This window comes from Eretmochelys imbricata, chromosome 2, assembly GCF_965152235.1.
Source record: "Eretmochelys imbricata isolate rEreImb1 chromosome 2, rEreImb1.hap1, whole genome shotgun sequence".
NCBI lineage: Eukaryota > Metazoa > Chordata > Testudines > Cheloniidae > Eretmochelys > Eretmochelys imbricata.
In genome coordinates this window covers 155,143,174-155,165,813 of record NC_135573.1, presented here as the reverse complement: position 1 = coordinate 155,165,813, position 22,640 = coordinate 155,143,174, and the positions used below count along the sequence as shown (strand labels likewise).

At 44.7% G+C, this 22,640-nt stretch overlaps 1 protein-coding gene across 3 annotated transcripts in view; it reads left to right on the top strand.

Annotated features, from left to right (window-relative positions):
- The window catches only part of INVS (inversin), a 215,232-nt gene that overhangs the window by 98,224 nt on the left and 94,368 nt on the right, over nt 1–22,640 (top strand). For all 3 annotated transcript variants that reach the window (XM_077810860.1, XM_077810858.1, XM_077810859.1), the window contains exon 5: nt 11,489–11,656. In XM_077810860.1, the coding sequence (XP_077666986.1) occupies nt 11,489–11,656 (168 nt within the window). The remainder of the gene's footprint in view (nt 1–11,488; nt 11,657–22,640) is intronic.

Here is a 22,640-nt window from a genome sequence, read left to right as displayed (position 1 = left end):
AATATAAAGAGAAGGGTAACCACCTTTCTGTATACAGTGCTATAAAATCCCTCCTGGCCAGAGGCAACATCCTGTTACCTGTAAAGGGTTAAGAAGCTCAGCTAACCTGGCTGGCACCTGACCCAAAGGACCAATAAAGGGACAAGATACTTTCAAATCTTGGCAGGGGGGAGGCTTTTGTTTGTGCTCTTTGTTTACGTGGTTGTTCTCTCTTGGGACTGAGAGAGGCCAGACAGAAATCCATCTTCTCCAACCCATCCTAATCGAAGTCTCCAATATTGCAACCAGTATAGGTAAGCCAGGATTAGTAAAGCGGATTAGTTTATCTTTTGTTTTATGTGAATTTTCCCTGTGCTAAGAGGGAGGTTTATTCCTGTTTTCTGTAACTTTAAGGTTTTGCCCAGAGGGGGATCCTCTGTGTTTTGAATCTGAATACCCTGTAAAGTATTTTCCATCCTGATTTTACAGAGAGGATTTTTACCTTTTTTTTTTTTTTTTAAATAAAATCCTTCTTTTAAGAACCCGACTGATTTTTCCATTGTTCCAAGATCCAGGGGTTTGGGTCTTTGATGATTTTGTAACAAATCCGTTAGGATATTATTCTCAAGCCTCCCCAAGAAAGGGGGTGTGTAGGGTTTGGGGGGATATTTTAGGGGAAGACGTCTCCAAGTGGGCTCTTTCCCTGTTCTTTGTTTAAAACGCTTGGTGGTGGCAGCATACTGTTCAAGGACAAGGCAAAGTTTGTACCTTGGGGAAGTTTTTAACCTAAGCTGGTAAGAATAAGCTTAGGGGGTCTTTCATGCAGGTCCCCACATCTGTACCATAGAGTTCAGAGTGGGGAAGGAACTCTGACAGGATGTCATTCATCTGATAGCCTGCCTGGAGCCAGAAATGTTCCGATCACTTTGGCATATCACCTCAGGAGGACTTTCTCATTTCACCATGAGTGATCGCTCCATCTGGAGTGATCAGCTTAATCTTCCAGAGATGGGGGACTCCCTAGGTGGACCTGTTCATGTCTAGGCAGAACAGAAAATGCCACGTGTTCCGTTCAATCCGTGGGATGGACAGGGGCTCCCTGTAAGATGCCTTTCTCATTCCTCAGTTAGGGGCACCAATGTATGCCTTCCTGCCAGTGTCATTGATTTACAGGTCCTTGTGAAGATCAAGCAAGACAGGGCGAGAATTATCCTAATAGTCTTCACATGGCCTCACCAGCACTGGTTTGGCACATTGCTGAGCCTTTCAGTAGGCACTCTGCTGCAGTTGCCCCTCTGGTCAGATCTGCTGTCCAAGAACCACTGTAGCCTTTTGCACCCAACCCTGGCGGTGCTGCACTTGGTGCTTGGCTACTGCATGACTAAGCGTGGACAAACAGTCATGCTCAGCCCGTATTCAACAGGTCTTCCTGGGTATCAGGAAACACTCCACCAGAGCGACTTAGCTGGCCAAATGGAAAAGGTTCATGTGCTGGGCCTTGGAACAACATATTCGGGCCAAGCAGGCCCGGTTCATAGAATCATAGAATATCAGGGTTGGAAGGGACCCCTGAAGGTCATCTAGTCCAACCCCCTGCTCAAAGCAGGACCAATTCCCAGTTAAATCATCCCAGCCAGGGCTTTGTCAAGCCTGACCTTAAAAACTTCCAAGGAAGGAGATTCCACCACCTCCCTAGGCAACGCATTCCAGTGTTTCACCACCCTCTTAGTGAAAAAGTTTTTCCTAATATCCAATCTAAACCTCCCCCACTGCAACTTGAGACCATTACTCCTCGTTCTGTCATCTGTTACCATTGAGAACAGTCTAGAGCCATCCTCTTTGGAACCCCCTTTCAGGTAGTTGAAAGCAGCTATCAAATCCCCCCTCATTCTTCTCTTCTGCAGGCTAAACAATCCCAGCTCCCTCAGCCTCTCCTCATAAGTCATGTGTTCTAGACCCCTAATCATTTTTGTTGCCCTTCGCTGGACTCTCTCCAATTTATCCACATCCTTCTTGTAGTGTGGGGCCCAAAACTGGACACAGTACTCCAGATGAGGCCTCACCAATGTCGAATAGAGGGGGACGATCACGTCCCTCGATCTGCTCGCTATGCCCCTACTTATACATCCCAAAATGCCATTGGCCTTTTTGGCAACAAGGGCACACTGCTGACTCATATCCAGCTTCTCGTCCACTGTCACCCCTAGGTCCTTTTCCGCAGAACTGCTGCCTAGCCATTCGGTCCCTAGTCTGTAGCGGTGCATTGGATTCTTCCGTCCTAAGTGCAGGACCCTGCACTTATCCTTATTGAACCTCATCAGATTTCTTTTGGCCCAATCCTCCAATTTGTCTAGGTCCTTCTGTATCCTATCCCTCCCCTCCAGCGTATCTACCACTCCTCCCAGTTTAGTATCGTCCGCAAATTTGCTGAGAGTGCAATCCACACCATCCTCCAGATCATTTATGAAGATATTGAACAAAACCGGCCCCAGGACCGACCCCTGGGGCACTCCACTTGACACCGGCTGCCAACTAGACATGGAGCCATTGATCACTACCCGTTGAGCCCGACAATCTAGCCAGCTTTCTACCCACCCTATAGTACATTCATCCAGCCCATACTTCCTTAACTTGCTGACAAGAATACTGTGGGAGACCGTGTCAAAAGCTTTGCTAAAGTCAAGAAACAATACATCCACTGCTTTCCCTTCATCCACAGAACCAGTAATCTCATGATAAAAGGCGATTAGATTAGTCAGGCATGACCTTCCCTTGGTGAATCCATGCTGGCTGTTCCTGATCACTTTCCTCTCATGCAAGTACTTCAAGATTGATTCTTTGAGGATCTGCTCCATGATTTTTCCAGGGACTGAGGTGAGGCTGACTGGCCTGTAGTTCCCAGGATCCTCCTTCTTCCCTTTTTTAAAGATTGGCACTACATTAGCCTTTTTCCAGTCATCCGGGACTTCCCCGGTTCGCCACGAGTTTTCAAAGATAATGGCCAATGGCTCTGCAATCACAGCCGCCAATTCCTTCAGCACTCTCGGATGCAACTCATCCGGCCCCATGGACTTGTGCACGTCCAGCTTTTCTAAATAGTCCCTAACCACCTCTATCTCCACAGAGGGCTGGCCATCTCTTCCCCATTTTGTGATGCCCAGCGTAGCAGTCTGGGAGCTGACCTTGTTAGTGAAAACAGAGGCAAAAAAAGCATTGAGTACATTAGCTTTTTCCACATCCTCTGTCACTAGGTTGCCTCCCTCATTCAGTAAGGGGCCCACACTTTCCTTGGCTTTCTTCTTGTTGCCAACATACCTGAAGAAACCCTTCTTGTTACTCTTGACATCTCTCGCTAGCCGCAGCTCCAGGTGCGATTTGGCCCTCCTGATTTCATTCCTACATGCCCGAGCAATATTTTTATACTCTTCCCTGGTCATATGTCCAACCTTCCACTTCTTGTAAGCTTCTTTTTTATGTTTAAGATCCGCTAGGATTTCACCGTTAAGCCAAGCTGGTCGCCTGCCATATTTACTATTCTTTCGACTCATTGGGACGGTTTGTCCCTGTAACCTCAACAGGGATTCCTTGAAATACAGCCAGCTCTCCTGGACTCCTTTCCCCTTCAAGTTAGTCCCCCAGGGGATCCTGGCCATCCATTCCCTGAGGGAGTCGAAGTCTGCTTTCCTGAAGTCCAGGGTCCGTATCCTGCTGCTTACCTTTCTTCCCTGTGTCAGGATCCTGAACTCAACCAACTCATGGTCACTGCCTCCCAGATTCCCATCCACTTTTGCTTCCCCCACTAATTCTACCCGGTTTGTGAGCAGCAGGTCAAGAAAAGCGCCCCCCCTAGTTGGCTCCTCTAGCACTTGCGCCAGGAAATTGTCCCCTACGCTTTCCAAAAACTTCCTGGATTGTCTATGCACCGCAGTATTGCTCTCCCAGCAGATATCAGGAAAATTAAAGTCACCCATGAGAATCAGGGCATGCGATCTAGTAGCTTCCGTGAGCTGCCGGAAGAAAGCCTCATCTACCTCATCCCCCTGGTCCGGTGGTCTATAGCAGACTCCCACCACTACATCACTCTTGTTGCACACACTTCTAAACTTAGCAGATCCTTTGCATGAGATCCTGGATTATCTGCTGCACCTCAAACTCCAAGGTTTGTCCCTGTCATCAGTCAAGGTTCACCTGGCCACTATCTCTACTTTCCATCCCCCGTTCCAAGGCAGGTTGATCTTTGCTCATGACATGACGGCACGGTTTTTGAAAGGTCCGGAGCATCTCTACCCGGACGTCCGAGATCCCATCCGTCCAGGATTTGAATCTCATGCTGTCGAGGCTAATGGGGGCTCCCTTCGAGGCTCTGGCTTCCTGCCGTCTCCTGCTTCTCTTCTGGAAGGTTTCATTCCTGGCTGTGATAACATCGGCTTGCAGGGTGTTTGAGAGCAGGGCACTTACTTTGGAACCACCCTATATGGTCTTCTACAAGGATAAGGTCCAGCTTCGCCCGCACCCGACGTTTCTGGCCAAGGTAATTTCCTAGTTTTACACTGGCCAGGACACATACTTACCTGTCTTCTTTCCAAAGCCTCATCATCATCTGAGGAGTGCAGGCTACACTGGACATCAGGAGAGCGCTGTCCTTCTACGTAGATAGTACAATGCCGTTCCATGAGTCAACGCAAGTGTTTGTTGCGGTGGCAGACAGAATGAAAGGTTGCCCAGTGTCTGCTCAGAGGATTTCATCCTGGATCACAGCCTGCATCCGATACTGCTATGAGCTGGTGAAGGTGTCTCCGCCAACGATCGTGACGACACACTCGACTAGGGCATAAGCGTCATCAGCGGTCTTCCTGGCACAGGTATCAATCCAAGAGATCTGTTGGGCCGCTACCTGGTTGTCTGTCCACATGTTCATGTCTCATTATGCGCTTACCCAGCAAGCTCAAGACAACACTGACTTAGGCAGAGAAGTTCTGCAAGCTGCAAGACAGCGAACTCCGAGCCCACCTCCATTGATACTGCTTGTGAATCACCTAGAATGGAATCAACATGAGCAAGCACTTGAAGAAGAAAAAACAGTCACCTACCTTTTGTAACTGTTTTTCTTCAAGACGTGTTGCTCATGTCCATTCCATTACCCTCCCTCCTACCCCTCTGTCGGAATTGCCAGCAAGAAGGAACTGAGAGGGCATAGGGCTGGTGGCACCTGATATACCGACGCATGAGTGTGACACTCAGGGGGGCGCCACAGCTGACCCTATGGATACCGCTAAGGCAAAAATCTCCAACGACCACGTGCGTGGGAACAAGCACACCTAGAATGGAATGGACATGGGCAGCACATCTCAAAGAACAACAGTTTTGAAAGGTAAGTAACTGGGTTTTTTGCTTTCACAAAATAAGCTTGGTACAGTATGTGACAAATTTGCTCCTTTGCTTTGGTGAGTCCTGCGCTTATTGGCAGATTTGCTCACCTCAGAGATTCACGGCAGCCCTCAGTTTGGTCACTTTTGCTTGTGGCTCAAACCTGCCGTTCACTCAGCTAACCTCATCACTGGCCAGCATGGGAAAAAGGAAGGAGAACAATCCCTGCAGTCTCTGCTGATCCACCTACTGGGTCGGGGGGATAGGCCAGAGACCTTCCCTGCAGGTGGGACCCACAGTCCAGGTCAACTCCTCTTGTACCAACTCGGGGGAAGAGGTGGGGGGAACCTGGGTCCGCCCTCTACTCCGGGTCCCAGCCCAGGGCACTGTGGAACACAGCTGTCTACAGTGTTTCGTGTAACACCTGTGCAACAGCTACAACTCCCTGGGCTACTTCCCCATGGCCTCCTCCCAACACCTTCTTTATCCTCAGGACCTTCCTCCTGATGCCAGATAGCGTTTGTACTCCTCAGTCCTCCAGCAGCACGCCCTCCCACTCTCAGCTCCTTGCACACTTCCCACTGACTGAAGTGAGGTTCTTTTTAAACCAGGTGCCTGATTAGCCTGCATGTCTTAATTGATTCTAGCAGCTTCTTAATTGGCTCCAGGTGCCCTAATTAGCCTGCTTGCCTTAATTCATTCCAGCAAGTTCCTGATTGTTCTGGAACTGCCCCTGTTACCTTACCCAGGGAAAAGGGACCTGCTTGAATGTGGGACTAATATATCTCCGTTCGATCACTCTCCTGTAGCCATCTGGCCCGACCCTGTCACAAGTAATGATCTGTAACAATGGTACAATAATGATCTGTAACAATATATTTGTTATTTCCAGACAGGATTTATGTAAAATGGATTTAAGGTTGAGGATACGTATCAGTTATTTGGAATAAGCTACATTACTGAGATATTGAAATTATCGCCAAACCAAGCATTATAAACCCAGGAAACTATCAGTTCAGGTTCAATTTAAAAGAAATCCAAAAATGTTAAGGTATGGAAGTGCACAGTTAAGGCATCCAGACAACCTTAACTGTAAGAAGCTCTTCAAACTTTCCACATAGTTAAAACTCACTGAAATCTTGTGCAAAACCTACCTTTGAATATTTGGGGGAGTTAATGGTCATTTCCCCCCCACTCCCATTATTCTTCAAAACTGAATGTTTCTCCATTAGCAGAAACCGTAACTCTGCCCTGTAGTAACACCATGAAGGGGAAAAAAAGAGAAAAACATTTATCTTTAACAGTCAATGTATGTTAATCAGGGTCCACAAACATCAAAACTGTTACATTGTTTGGATAGTTTTAATCCTAGTAAAACCCCTGAATAAGCATTTTTCATTTATGCAGTTGGCAAAGCTAAGAGCTGATGATGTGATAATTGAGGCTACAAATGTACCTTAATTGTGAGCTCAACTGTAAAAAGTACATGAAATTTCATCAGATGTCACAATAATCTGTAATAACAAATGTTGATAGGAAAAAGTGTGAAAGGAAGAGGGAGACTTAATTAGTCCAAAGTAAAAGGTCTACTGATATGACTCAAGGGCTGTTTTAAGATCATACTTGGTAAACAAGAGACGTGTGGAACAGAAATCAATAAACCAAAACTGAAGTGTTGGAAACTAGCCCTAATTGGTGGACAAAATAATGAGGGGATGAGTTATTCCACACCCCCCCCCCCATTCCGTTTGTGGTTTCTTAAAGAAAGAGACTTTAAGGAGAAAAATTGGCTACTGGATCAGGTTTCACCATCATAGCTGCCACCTCCTCCATGTCCTGGGACCAAAGACTTTCTTCATCCTGATTCTGAGAGTTGTCCTGACTAGGCTGGGCTATAGAGAGATACTCAGATGACATTGCCACCTCTACCAGCTCAAGCTGAATCCCAAACACCACCTGGGATGAAATGGGATTGGAATTTAACAACAGCTCCAGCTCATCTCAACTAACTTCTCTTTTCCCCAAAAACACAGTTGTTACCATCTTTTATACCATCTAAGGGACTGTCAAACGAAAGGTTTTTTCCTTGTAAAAACTCTTCAGCTAAAGGGAACACAGGATGTTGTTAAAATGAAAGCCTTCTTTAATACTTTATATTTCAAATGCTCTAACTGTTTTTCTTTCCTTTCTTTATGTTTAATAAAAGGTTAAAAGGATTTTTAGTGATGTATTTGCCATGGTACAAAGCAGGCTGAGGTCTCTGTATTTCAAACCCCAGACCTTGTTTAACACTGTTTGATATTGGACAGTGACTGGGGTATGATAACATCTTTGGCCCATTTAGTTCATCTAAATTAATACAGTTGTGGATTGATTTGCTCAAGGTCACACAGCAAGTCAAATGGCAGAGCTCTGTTTACTTGGGCCATTGTCTTAGTATGGATTTATATTTAAGGATGTTATGGGGCTGCTATAGACTGCAGTAATCTATCTTAAATTGTAAATTTTAAGAGTGTTTGTGGGTAGAGCATTGCATCCGCACTTCCTAAACACAGAACCTGCATGTAGTGAGGAGTAAAGACCTGTGTTCGGAGGGCATCAATAAAGACAATCCCTGGGTAGGATCAAGAGGAGTAAAAATACATCCTCTATGTCAGGAGGGAGTAAACAAAACTGATTTGCATGAGGGGAAGTGAACAAAACCCGTTACCTGTTTCTGAGTCATTGACAACTTGAAAGCAAATGATCCTGAATGCTTATGGATCAGTGCTCTAACAGATAAAGCACAAATAGGGTACTAAAACCACCATTTACAGACCGCCAAATCACATTGGAGAATAGGATTATCAGCTCCTTAAGCAACTATCTTTAATTTGCAGGGTAAAAGGTTGTGTTATCATGCAGGACTTTAATCTGCATGATTTGCCGGATGTCTCATGCTGCCAGTACTAAAACATAGTTGGAATTTCTAAAAATTATAGTTGATCGTTGCCTAACCCAAAAAGTGTTGCATCTGTCACAGGAGAATTCTATACAAAATCTCCTCTTGACAGATTAAGAGAAATTGATCACAGAACTAAAAATTAGTGATAGCTTAGGTACAGGTGATCCTGAGTTGATTACATTTATTGTGTGGTTTCAGAGTAGCTGCCGTGTTAGTCTGTATTCGCAAAAAGAAAAGGAGTATTAGTGGCACCTTAGAGACTAGCCAATTTATTTGAGCATAAGCTTTCGTGAGCTACAGCTCACTTCATCGGATGCATTCAGTGGAAAATACAGTGAGGAGATGAAAAAATGGGTGTTATCGTACACACTGTAAGGAGAGTGATCACTTACAGTGTGTATGATAACACCCATTTTTTCATGTTCTGTGTGTATATAAATCTCCTCACTGTATTTTCCACAGAATGCATCCGGATGAAGTGAGTTGTAGCTCACGAAAGCTTATGCTCAGATAAATTGGTTAGTCTCTAAGGTGCACTAGTACTCCTTTTCTGTTCATTGTGTGCAAACAGATAAAAGTCCAAACCAATAATATATGTACTTGATGTTTTTAAAGGGCCAGTTTCACAAAGCTGAATGGGAACACTTAATAGGAATAGGAAAGTTATATTACCTCTGTTTGGCATTGGTGCAATTAATATCAGAATACTGTGATCATTTCTGCCTTGCATGGTGTCAAGTATCAGGGGGTAGCCATGTTAGTCTGTATCTACAAAAACAACAAGGAGTCTCATGGCACCTTAAAGACTAACAGATTTATTTGGGCATAAACTTTCGTAGGTAAAAAACCACTTCTTCAGATGCATGGAGTGAAAATTACCAAATAAGTGGTAATTTTCACTCCATGCATCTGAAGAAGTGGTTTTTTACCCATGAAAGCTTATGCCCAAATAAATCTGTTAGTCTTTAAGGTGTCAACGAACTCCTTGTTGTTTTTGTGATCATTTCTGGTGTCAATAATTGAAGAAGGATGTTGATAAATTGGTGTGTGTTCAGAGAAGAGCCACGAAAATTATTAAAGGATGGAAAACATATGTTATATTGAAAGACTTAAGGAGCTCAATCTGTTTAGTATAAGAAAGAGAAGATTAAGACCGACTTGACCACAATCTGTAAGTGCCTTAGGAAACAGAAATTTGATAATACAGGGCTCTTCAATCTAGCAGAAAAAGTTACAACAAGATCCATTGGCTTGAAGTTGAAACTAGACAAATTGAGATTAGAAATGAGGTCCAAATTTTTATTGGTGTGGGTAGTTAACCATTGGAACAATTTACCAAGGTTTATGGTGGATTCTCCATCATTGGAAATGTTTAAATCAAGATTGGATGTTTTTCTAAAAGATGTGCTGGAATTAATTCAATAAACAGGAATTAATTCAAATAAGTGTTATGCTGGAAGTCAGATTAAATGATCACAGTGGTCCCCTCTGACTTTATAATGTATATCTATGGGCTTGTTTTCACTATTGGGGTAAGTCAACCTAAGTTACGCTACTCCAGCTACGTGAATAGTGTAGCTGAAGTTGACATAGCTTAGGTTGACTTACCCCGGTATCTTCAATGTGCTGCGTCAACAGGAGACGCTCTCCGGTCAACTCACTTTACTCTTCTCAGGGAGGTGGAATACCGGGGTCAACCAGACAGCGCTCTGCCATCGATTTAGTCTTCAGTAGACCCACTAAATCAACCCCTGCTGCATCGATTGCAGCAGCATTGATCTCCCCATAGTGGAGACCAGCCCTATGAAAACCCTTTTGTATGTGTGTTGGTATAGGAAGTAAACACAGTCCCTGTGTATGGAAAGAGGGAGGGAACAAAATCCTTATGTGTGTGGGAGAAAGGGGAAAAAACAGTCCTATGATGAGAGAGAGGGATTTTGGGATTGTCTCAGGCCCAGCAAAGAAAAACACACTACACAATAAACCTGTGCACATAAGTTAATGCTGAATATTTACTAACATTTCTGGTGTCCCAATTAAGTTTGTTACTCTGCTATGAAGAGTAAATAAGTTGTGTGTAGCATGTTTCCTTGTTTGTTGTAGGGAGAAGGAAGCTCCTAGTGAAGTGAAATCTGTCTGTCTCAGTGGAAATATGCTATGTGGACATTATGCATAATTAAGAGGTGTCCTATATCTTTGAATGTCCTTGTTTTTTAATGGTTTGTGAGTTTTTGAAGTCAAATAGATGAAATCACATCATATGAAAACTCTTGTCCAATGTCCAGAACTTCATACTGAAACTAAGGGCCTGCCTACACGGCAACTAGACACCCTCTGCTGGCCCGTGCCAACTAATTTGGGCTTGCAGGGCTAAGGCTGCAGGGTTGTTTCATTGCTGTGTAGAATTCTGGGCTCAGACTGGAGACTGAGCTCTGGGACCCTCCCACCTTGCAGGGCCCTACACCCTGGGATCCAGCCCAAGCCCGGAGTTCTACACAGCAATGAATCCATGACTTCCAGAGACCTCCATGACTTCAGCCTGTGGCAGCTAGGAGCTGCAGGATCCCCCCCACTGCCTGTGGTGGCTCAGAGTGGTGGGAGTTACTCTGCAGCTCCCATCCGCTGCAGGCGGTGGGGGGATTCCACAGCTCCAAGCCTCCACGGGTAGGGGGGGACCCTGGACTTCCAAGCTGGGGCCTCCGCAGCTGCTGAGCTGCTGCGGGCAGTGTGGGGACTCCTCAGCTCCCCATTTTGTCACGGATGTTTTTAGTAAAAGTCATGGACAGGTCGTGGGCTTCTGTGAATTTTTCTTTATTGCCTGTGATCTGTCTGTGACTTTTACTAAAAATATCTGTGACAAAATCTTAGCCTTAATTATAGATCTAAGATACATTAATGTTCATGTTGCAACAGCAGTGTAAATAGTGTAAATCTCTACACTTTAAAAAATATAACCGGATTAGAGATCATTAAGAAAGGTTACTTGGAATTTATAAAAAGATATCTTCATAGATTCTTGGATCTTCCAAGAATCTATGCAGAGATATCTTCATAGATTCTTGGATCTTCCAAGAATCTATGAAGATTTTTTTTTATACGTTCCAAGTATTTTTTCACAAAACTAATTTTGAAACTGTATCCATTTAATTTCATTTTTAAAGTTTATGTATTTGTAAAATTTGTGATGTTGTGTTCTAGCAAACTGCTCTGCACTGGAGTGCCTACTACAATAACCCAGAGCATGTGAAACTTCTTATAAAACACGATTCTAATATTGGAATACCTGATATTGAAGGCAAAATCCCACTTCATTGGGCAGCTAACCACAAGGATCCCAGTGCAATTCTAACAGTCAAATGTATTCTGGTAAGAGAGTTTATTATAATAATTCCTTTCTGTCTATGGTCCTGTACTCGATATACATATTTTCAGTTTCATGGAAGTATAAAATTTGATGGATCACTCCACTGGTCCTTGTAATGCTAAACCCTTTCGTGTCCAATAACTATTTCATAAGAAATAGAATATACCTCACAGTGCACCTAGGCAGCTGTGTTTTGCTGAAGATTGAAAGGAATTCCTTCTGAACTGCAAAGGACAGTAAATTTATGGCCCAAAGCATGATATGATTATTTACATAGCTGTAAATGTTTTGAGGGCTGTAAAATCTACCCTTTTAAATAGGCATATTATTTGTCTTAATGATTTGAGCAGTGAATTTCATTAGGAGACTACCTAATACGTTGTACATGTTTCTTTTAGTTGATTCTAGATTGACTGCCACTTAATTTCGTTATGTGAATCCAGCTTCTTACGTTATGGGTCAGAGTACAAGGATATGCTAATCAATTTTCAGCATGCCTGGATCAGTTTATTCAGAATTATATAGTCCCCTCTAGAAATCTTCCTTTGTAGATTAAATAATCCTTTGCTGACTTGTATGTTTTCCTTCTCTCTCTCTCTTGTTAGAAACTATAATGACTGCACAGAGTCATACAAAATTGTTAGGGCCTAATTCTATCCTGACTTTCACTCCGTGGAACCCCAGTAACTTCAGTGACATGAAACAAGGGTATGAAATGCAGAATTGCATTTTCCCTTTAATATCACAGCAGTCTTTGTTATTTTCTACCTCTTTAAGATGTTTTTTCACGAGGCAGACATCCATTGAGCTATCTATAATGGCTGTTTATACTTAGAAGATCTTGCAAGTTGAGAACTCTTCTGCACATATGCAAATTTAGCCCAATTTGCTAAAGTACATTCATAACCTTACATTTAGCCATTTTAAATTGTAGACTATTAAAATAGTAATTTTCTGACATATATAATCAATAGTAATAATAATAATGTTTACAAAATTGTATTGGGCATCTTTTATTCCAAATATGGCATTTGAATTTTGAAGCTATTTGTAATATATTCAGTACTTCGGGGTTTATTTACAGTACAAGATAACTTTAAAATAGTCCTTTTATAAACATCCCAATTCCAGTGCTATAGACAGATATTTGTTGAACAATGGGCAGTGGTTAAAATAATCAGATTTAGAGTTTTATGTTTTCAAATGTTGGAATTGTTTAAAACAGAGATTATCAATCTTTTTCATAGTGTGGACCATCTCATAAAGAGCCTGATCCTGCACCCACTGAAGTTAGTGGCAAAGATTCCATTGCCTTCAGTGGTACAAGATCAACATCATGGTCGGGTGTTATTGTGAAAAGTAACTGTACATAGGTGGCCCTTTCTTACTCAACGGATGTGTTCCTTGCTTGCATTCAGAGCTAGGTTTTACAAGTTTAAAAATGTTAAAAGTAAGTTTTTACTATTGTTTACTCTTTCTGGAGCCAACACATCTGAGTGCATGAGTGGAAGGATTCTGTACTTCCTTGTGCATCATCAACCAACTGCTTATTAACTTCCAGCTGATTACCCCTGGATAAGCCACCAAAAGGGAAAGAGGTAGCACTGGTTTAAATGAGGAGATATTTTGACCTACAAAACCTTTATAACAGATGATGATGTATGAAAAGGAAAGAGCTCAACTTGACTCTCAGAGTAGGTTAAATTTTCAGGGCTAGCAGTTAGGAACAACTGGTCATATTTGATACAGAAATTATTTTATGGAACCCTACAATGCCATTTTCATAAACTTTCAGAGTAATGCCAGAATTTAAGCTGGAGTTCATCTCCTGAACAACTTCCCTTCTCACCTTTCTAAACCCCACGGTACTTTGTTACATGAAAAAAAATTGGGACAGAATTAAGGGTAAAAGAACAAAGTAAAGTTGCACCATCTGATGGGTGCAGCTGCTGAGTTCCATATCCCTATTTTTTATCTTTTATTGTTTATTTTTTTTACAAGTATGAGACATGATATTTATTAGTTCAAAAAGCTTCCATGGTTTCCTGCCATCTCCATTACTCTAATCACTCCTGATCACTTTGCAATTTACTTCTGCACTTTCAATTTTAACATAGTGTGAAAATCTAATCACAGCTAACCTTTACACCAGAAAAAAACACCTAGGAAAGAAAGAAGCAGCAGTATAGGAGGTGATAGGTGCTTAGTTACTTTTATATTAATTTGTCAAAAAAATCTGGAAGCACTTGTGTCCTGGACTAGGTACAACTAGTAACAAGAGTTGTTGCATGAAGCTTAAAAGATACTTCACTATTGTGGCAAAAGCAGCTCTGCAGACTATGTGGAAGTGCTCTGTGGACCATCATGCTCCCCATACTGCAGTTTGAAAACCACTAATTTAAAACTTCCTCATTAAGCACTTGGCTTCCCAAAACGCAGGAATAAATCAGAGATGAGGGAATGATGATCTTCTGGTTCCCAATAATAATACCATCAATTTGTGCACACATTTCTTCTCTAATAAACTTTGGAGTGTTCATTGAAAAAGTCATTCATTGCTATGCACTTTGTCATTTTGAATGAGCCATCTCTTAAAAATAGTGAGATTGCTTTTTCATCTTTCTGCCTTATATTCCACCTACTAAGCGGTCCAAATGCGCACAATGACAGCCAACTGTACCCAGGAAATAACAGAGTGAGGGAAGAGACTTAATTCCCTCCCTTCATTCATTGTATGGCTCGAGTAAAAACAATTTGGCAATGTAGTAGAACTGTAAGCCATACTTCTATTATTTTTCTAAAATTTATAATAGCTTGGCATTTGTAAAAACATTTCTTCTAATTGTGTACTTAGTTAATAGGAAAGATTCCTATTTCCCAACTCTTATTAATATACTAGATTAGATGAAACTTTGTGGATAGAATCTGTCAAATTTAACCCAGCTGTTGTGCCTGACTACTAACTTGTGGCTATATCCAGTGATAATTTACAGCCTAGTTTGGTATACTGGTCTTGGATAATTATTATTTGTGGGGTTTTTTATTGTTTGTTTTGCATTATTTTCTAGTAAGGCACAGATAACTAATATCTACTGATTAAAAGTCTATAATTAATGTTTCCAGTGCATGAAACTGAGAACTCTTCTAGTGATTACTTAATATGGCATAGATAGTTAAATATTTACTTATAATATTACATCCAAAAATGACCATTAAGCTTTAAAATAAAGTAATCAAATGTTAGGACATTCCAGTAGTTAATATTACTAGAAATCAATGAGTCAGAAATGAGGAAATTCTAGAGTTATGGTTTATACTGCAACGTTAACTCATCCAGGTTGCACCTGTGAAATATGGTTAAATATAACCCCAAATGTATTTGTGTTATTTTATCTATTCAATAAAATATACAAGATGTGCAACATGGCTGAATTAACATTGCAGTATAAACAGTAACTATGGAATTTCCAAACTTTTCTCCTCTTGATTTATCATTCTCAACGTTGAAGCACTGCTAGTTTTTGCATTTAATATTTACAACATTTTGAAAAGGTAGGTGATTTAGGACCTGTTCCAATATCCGTGGGAAGTCAAAAGCTCCCTGTAATTTAATGGGAATTGGATCAGGCAGGCCCCTTTGTTACTAGGTGCAGTGATCAGAATGTCTTCTAGTTTTCACTGGAGCTCCCCTTTAACGTGCAGATTTTTGGATGCAACCGTGTACAGTATTTTCTCTTAATAATTTCCCATTTATCGTGGTCTAAACCCCACTCTGTACTAGAGAAAGTTATCCTTGCTTAATGTCTCATGGCAAATTCTTCAGTTACACCAGTGGAGTTACTCTGAATTTTCAGAAGTGAAACAGAGCAGAATTTGGCTCCAAGATTTTAATTCTTTCCCTTTATGTAGGAGATTTCCTGCCCTGCAAGCTGAATTCCACTGTGTAACACTGAGTCCTGTTTTGTTATTGTTATCCCTTTTTGACCCAAGCACCTAGCCAAACATTCAGAATCTGGTAGGTTATTCCAGTTAAGAGAAGAAATTGATCGTAGGTATTTCTTTGGTGCAGTTTTGCTTATTTACAAAAAACGTACCAAGTCCCGTGTCTCTGAACACAGAAGGAATAAAATAGCAGGAAACAGCTTCTTTTGCTCACAGCACCAAGAACACTATTTTCATCCTGCACCTCTCACCCAAAAACCTCTCCTCAGGTTTCTTCCAGGGTCATACATAAGGCTGCGATTTAGTCTCCAGTATTTTTAGTAAAAGTCACGGACAGGTCAAGGACAATAAACAAAAATTCACGGCCCGTGGTCTGTCCATGACTTATACTATAAATACCCTGACTAAACCTTGGAGTGGCTGTTGCTGCGGGGGGCCGCTGCTGTGGGGGGCGTGCCCATGAATCCCAGAGCGGTTGTAACTTGACCCATAACAAGGTTTCCTCAGCTCGTAACATCATTTTGCTGGGGGAGGGTTGTTAAAAGACACTCCTGTTTCGTAGGATAAGTGGAATTTTAAGGACTGCACTTAGCTGAGCATGTGACATGGGACACATTGAAAGCCCTGGGGTTGTGTTGTGCTGATATTGAATGGCTAGCAAAGAATGTTGTTCTTTGAGTGCTTTCTTATGTCGATTCCATTCTAGGTTTGTGCGCGCACGTGCATTATCATCGGCGATTTTTGCCTTAGCGGGATCCATAGGGTCAGCTGTGGCGCCCCCTTGAGTGCCGCACTCATACATCCCAATATTATGCGCCACCAGCCCTACGCCCTCTCAGTTCCTTTTTACTGCCCATGGTGGTTAGTCAGAGCGCCTTGGCTTGCATAGCAAGAACGTAAGCGGTTCTTAGCCCATTGTTAGTCCCATTCTATATAGTTTGTAGGTACTTAGTTAGCATTTAAAATAAGTGTTAGTTGTTAGTTTAGTAGTTAGAGTCCCAGCTGCAACTTCACCTTGGAGCGGGGCATGCCCCATTCCCTGGGCTTTAAGCTGTGTTTGTCATGCAGCTGGCCAATGCCTATCACTCACTCCAATAGCAGCTGTTTGAAGTGCTTGGGGGAATCCCATATAAAGGGTAAGTGCAGGATTTGCAAAGACTTTCGTCCCAGAACCCAAAAGGAGAGGGACATCTGCATGAGAGCCCTCCTGATGGAGGCCGTCCTGCATCAGGTGTCAGAGCCCTCCTGACCGGATTCCACTCCTAGCACCTCGGCATCGGTGAGAAGCGTCTCACTGGCACCAGGAGCCTCCCAGCACCGTTCCCTCTCACTGGTGCCCAAGAAGCATCTGAAGAAAAAGGGCTTCCCATCACCATCCGAGAAGGGGAAGGGCGCTCTGGGCAAAGGACCTAGTTCAGGCCCCATGCCCGCCCCGGAGCTACACTCAGAACCCCTAGCCCAGCCAAGGATCCAACTCCGACTCCCGGGAGCAGTAGGGGATCCCAGTTTCTATGTGGAGCTTCATTGCCTGAGACGGCCCAAGCTGCCAAAGACCTGGTGAGCCTACCAGTTCTGCAAATGTCGCACCAGGCACTGGAAGTGGCTACAGCCCTGCAGCCCAAGGGCAAGCCAGTCATGGGACCTCCCCAAAGGACAGAGGAGCACCATCGTCCCTGGATCACAGGCGTTCGTCCCCATTCCCAAGGCCTAGGACCTTGGTCGCCGGCTAGAAGGCCCAAGTCCCCAGCACCATGCTCTCCTTCCACAAGGCACAGATCCCTGGAATCGAGGCACCGGTCCCTGCGCTCCTGATACCAGACAGCCTCCTGCCTATGATCACCTTGGCGCAGATCTGTATCATCCAGGCAGTCTCCTAGGTGCCGGTCCCCGCCAGTGCAGGACTGCTCGCCACCGTGGCACTGATCTCCTCTGCCTCGATACCCCTCGAGGGACTGGCAGCAATCCCCGCCCTCTAGAGACTGGTCTCCAACAAGAGTTACACACAGGCACACACAGACCTCCACAGCCCCACCCTGGTCACCAGAAGGTGACTGATCCGAGTCGGAGCTGGGGTTCAGCCCATCGCAAAGGGGTACAAATCCCCGTCGGCCCACGAGGCCAGCACAGCACCAGCAGCATGGCAGCAGGTACAGTGGCCTGCTCAATGGCCATGTTGGAACCCTTGAGGGGTACCAGTGATGCTAGTTCCATACTCCCACCGCTCCTTTGTGGCCGCTTCGGACAAACCACCGGCACTGGGCTCAAAACACAGTGCAGAATCCACCGCAGGGACAACTCAACAGGCACCAACACCCAAGGAGCTGTCTTCAGAAAGGGTAGGGGAACCCGCCCCTCCGCCAGTGACGCCCTTGTCGTCTTCGTCGCTGGACAAAGGGCCGGCCCTCCCAGACTGGCAGTCCCCCCGACAACTTTAAGGAGCACCAGGCTCTCCTTAAAAGGGTGGCAACCAACTTAAACCTCGAAATTGAGGAGTTGGAGGAGCAATCAGACTACTTGTTCACCGTCATATAGTTCCCCAGCCTGCATTGCACTACCTGTCCACCCCGGAGTCCTAAAGATTGCTAAAATGCTGTGGCAGACCCCATCTTTGATTCTGTCCAAAAGGGCAGACAAAAATATTTCGTCCCTGCAAAGGGGTTTGAATATCTCTTTACGCACCCACCAGTCGCTGGTCATGTCCGCAGTTAACAAGAGGAATAGGCAGGGCCAGGTTAGCAGCACACCAAAAAATAAGGATGCCAAATTACTAGAACTCTTTGGCAGAAAGATTTATTCAATGGCCAGCCTACAATTCCAGGTATCCAACCACCAAGCCGTGTTGGGCAGGTACAATTTTAATTTATGTGACTCCCTTATCAAGTTCAGGGAGGCCCTTTCATAGGACCTGGCCCTCGAGTTTGCCACGATCCTGAAGGAGGGAAAAACGGTGGCAAAGGGCACTCTCTAGATGGCCTGGGATGCTACAGACTTGGCCTCCAGGGCGGTTGCCTCTGCGGTGGCTATCAGGTGCAGCTCTTGGCTACAGTCTTTGAGGTTATCCCAAGAGATGCAGGCCACAGTCCAGGAACTCCTATTTGAGGGTGTGGGGTTCTTCTCTGAGCTCACTGACACCAGGCTGCATGGCCTTAAAGAATCCCAGGCCATCCTGCAAGTGCCGGGCCTCCACACTCCGTAGCAGGCCAGAAAGCAGTTCTGACCTCCTCTGCCTCAGTCCTGGGAAGTCTTCCTGGCAGGGTACCTACAGGAGAAAGGACAAAGACAAAGCATTTAAGCACTGCGACCCTTTATCCTCTCACTTGCCAGCTCAACCTGGTCCTTTGAAACACCATGGGGGCCAGAGACAGGAGTTTTGAAGGTGCATCCGAGGATGGCACTCCAGTCAAGTACCTGGATCCACCCTCGCGTTCTTCCCTCAACTGCCTGCGCCCCTTCCAATCGACATGGTCATGAGTGACATCAGATCGTTGAGTGCTCCACACAATAACCTTGGGCTACACCCTACAATTCTCGACTGCCCCTTCCTCCCACCCCCCTTCCCCGTCCCTCTCCAGGGACCCTTCTCACGAGCAACTCCTCGCTCGGGATGTGGAAAACTTCCTAAGGTTGGGAGTGGTGGAGGCGGTCCCTTGGGATAAGAAGGAAAAAGGATTCTACTCCCAATATTTCCTAATCCCAATAGCAAAAGGGGGCCTAAGACTCATCCTGGACCTGCGTCACCTCAAAAAGCATCTCAAGAAGTTGAAGTTTTGCATTGTCTCCCTGGCCTCCATGATCCCCTTCCTGGTACGCTGCCCTCAACTTAAAGGATACGTATTTCCATATTTCCATTTTGCCAGGACACAGATGATTCCTCTGGTTTGTGTTGGGCCAGCACCATTTCCAATTCACAGCGCTGCTCTTTGGTCTCTCGTCAGCCCTCAGAGTGATTACAACGTGCATGGTGACAGTGGCCACTTACCTGAGGCATCAGGGTGTTCAAATTTACCCGTACCTCGGCAACTGGTTGATCAAGGGCAGGTCTCGGCATCAGGTGCGGCAGCACCATGATCTGGTTTTCTCCACATGTTGCGATCTAGGCCTATTGATAAACAAGAAAAAATCAACATTAGTTCCAGTGCAGCGCATAGAGTTCATAGGAGCAGTCCTCAACTCTACTCGGGCCAGGGCCTTCCTCTCCGAAGCCCGATTCTGCGTTTTGTCAGACCTAATCTCACGTATGCAAACCTACCCTCTCACTACTGCTTACACATGCTTGAGACTGTTGGGCCACATGGCGGCCTGCACTTACATGCCTGGCTCCATCTCAGGCCCTACAGGCATGTCTGGCATCGGTCTACGTCCCCAACTGATACAACATAGACCAGGCAGTCAAGGGTCCAGACCGCATACTGTCATCATTCGCTTGGTGGTTGGACTCCACATCGGTGATGGAGGGAGTCCCCTTTGCAGCCATGACCTCATCGGTTACCCTGGTCTCCGATGCTTTGAGTCTGGGATGGGAAGCTCATCTGGGCGATCTTGGCATGCATGGTCATTGGTTGAGTCACGATCGCTCCTTACACATAAATGTCAGGGAGCTCAGAATGGTACGCTTGGCCTGTCAAGTTTTCCTGCCTCATATAAAAGGCAAGGTGGTTCAAGTCCTGACGGACAATACCACCACTGCGTTCTATATCAGCAAGCAAGGCGATCCTCAGCCCTTTGCCAAGAAGTCCTCAGACTCTGGAATTTCTGTATTCAGCACGCAATTCACCTCATGGCCGCTCACTTCCCTGGGGCCAGAAACACTTTGGCAGATCGCCTAAGCAGGACCTTCTCATCTCGCCACGAGTGGTCACTCCATTCAGAGGTGGTCAGCATCATTTTCCAAAGGTGGGGGACTCTTTCCTGCTTCTGTGGTCGTGGGCTCAGATGTACGCCTTCCCTCCAGTGCCATTAACCCATGAAGTCCTCGTGAAGATCAAGCAGGACAGAACGAAAGTAATCATATTGCCGGCTTGGCCATGCTAGCACTGTTTCAGCACACTGCTGGACCTCTTGGTGGCCCCCCATTACAACTACCATTCCGGCCGGACCTGTTCTCTCGAACTATGGCAGACTGTTGCATCTGAACCTGACAGCACTGCATCTGACAGCCTGGCTGCTGCATGGTTGAATGTGGAAGAGCGGCTGTGCTTGGCTGGTATCCAACAGGTCCCGCTAGGCAGCAGAAAGCCCTCAACCAGAGCAATCTACCAAATGGAAATGGTTTACATGCTGGACATTGGATAAAGGCATTCGACCCAAGAGGGCCTCACTGCAGTCAATCCTGGATTACCTCCTGCATCTTAAGATCCAGGGTCTGTCTCTTTCATCTGTTAAGGTCCACTTGGCCACTATTTCAACTTTTCATCCTTCACTCGAGGGCAGGCCAGTTTTCGCCCGTGATATGACTGCCAGGTTCCTCAAGGGCCTAGAGCACCTATACCATCACATCAGGGACCCCATTCCTCCGGGGGACCTAAATCTTGTGCTGTTGCAGCTCATGGGAGCCCCCTTCAAGCCTCTGGCTTCCTGCTCCCTCCTCCTCCTCTCCTTGAAGGTCGCTTTCTTGGTGGCAATAACATCTGTCCACAGAGTCTCTGAGATTAGGGCACTTAGCTCAGAGCCACCCTACACAATGTTTTACAAGGACAAGGTCTAACTACGACCGCATCTGGCCTTCCTACCCAAGGTTGTTTCCCAGTTTCATATGACTTAGGACATATTCTTACCTGTCTTTTTCCCTACATCGCATGAGTAGAAGGAGGAGCATGGGTTGCACTCTATGGATGTCAGAAGACGGCTAGCCTTCTACATTGAGAGGACCAAACCTTTCTTAAGTCACCGCAGTTATTCATTGCAGTGGCCCACAGGATGAAAGGTTGTCCAGTGTCAGCCCAGAAAATCTCATCTTGCATTACTGCCTGTATCCACTACTGCTATAAGCAGTCCACGGTGCCTCCTCCGGCAATTGTAACTGCCTACTCAACCAGGGCACAAGCCTCTTCAGCAGCTTTCCTAGCCCAAGTGCCAATCCAGGATATCTGAAAGGCTGCCATCTGGTTGTCCGTCCACATATTTACATCACGTTATGCGTTTACCCAGTAGGCCCGAGACGATGCTGGCTTTGGTAGAGCAGTATTGCAACCTGTACGATCATGAACTCCGAGCCCACCTCCAGGGAAACTGCTTGTGAGACACCTAGAATGGAATTGACATGAGCAAGCAGTCGAAGAAGAAAAAATGGTTACCTACCTTTCATAATTGGTGTTCTTCGAGATGCGTTGCTCATGTCCATTCCATTACCCGCCCTCCTGCCCCTCAGTTGGAGTTGCCGGCAAGAAGGAACTTGAGAGGGCCTAGGGCCAGCGGCGCCTAATAATATTGATGCATGAGTGCGACACTCAAGGAGGTGCCACAGCTGACCCTACGGATACTGTTAAGGCAATAATCTCTGATGACTGCACACCTGAGTGCGCATGCACCTAGCATGAATAGACATGAGCAACACATCTCAAAGAACATTTACGAAAGGTAGGTAACCTTTTTTTCCATTGCACCCACCTTGTTCTTTTTTCAGAAGTATATAGTTAGAGACCATACATCTGCAATACTTGATTAAATAGTTTAATACATTTTATGTTATGCTTTTAAGAAAACATGAGAAACAAGTCAAGTCTTTACATGCAATGTTTTTAGAATTCTTCATACCTAATTCAATGTCCAATGTTGCTTATTATACCAAATGAAACCTGTGTCAGCTGATCAGATTGGTTGACCATGACACATTTTTTAAAGGTTTTTAAATGATCAAACTTCAACCAGTTAGAAACTCATGTATTTGTAGAACTACAGTGTTTAAAAACAAAAAATACCTGAAGGCTCTTAAATTTCCTTTGTAACGCTGTGTTGAATAGTATCTTTAAGAACATAAGAACGGCCATACTGGGTCAGACCAAAGGTCCTGTCTTCCGACAGTGGCCAATACCAGGTGCCCCAGAG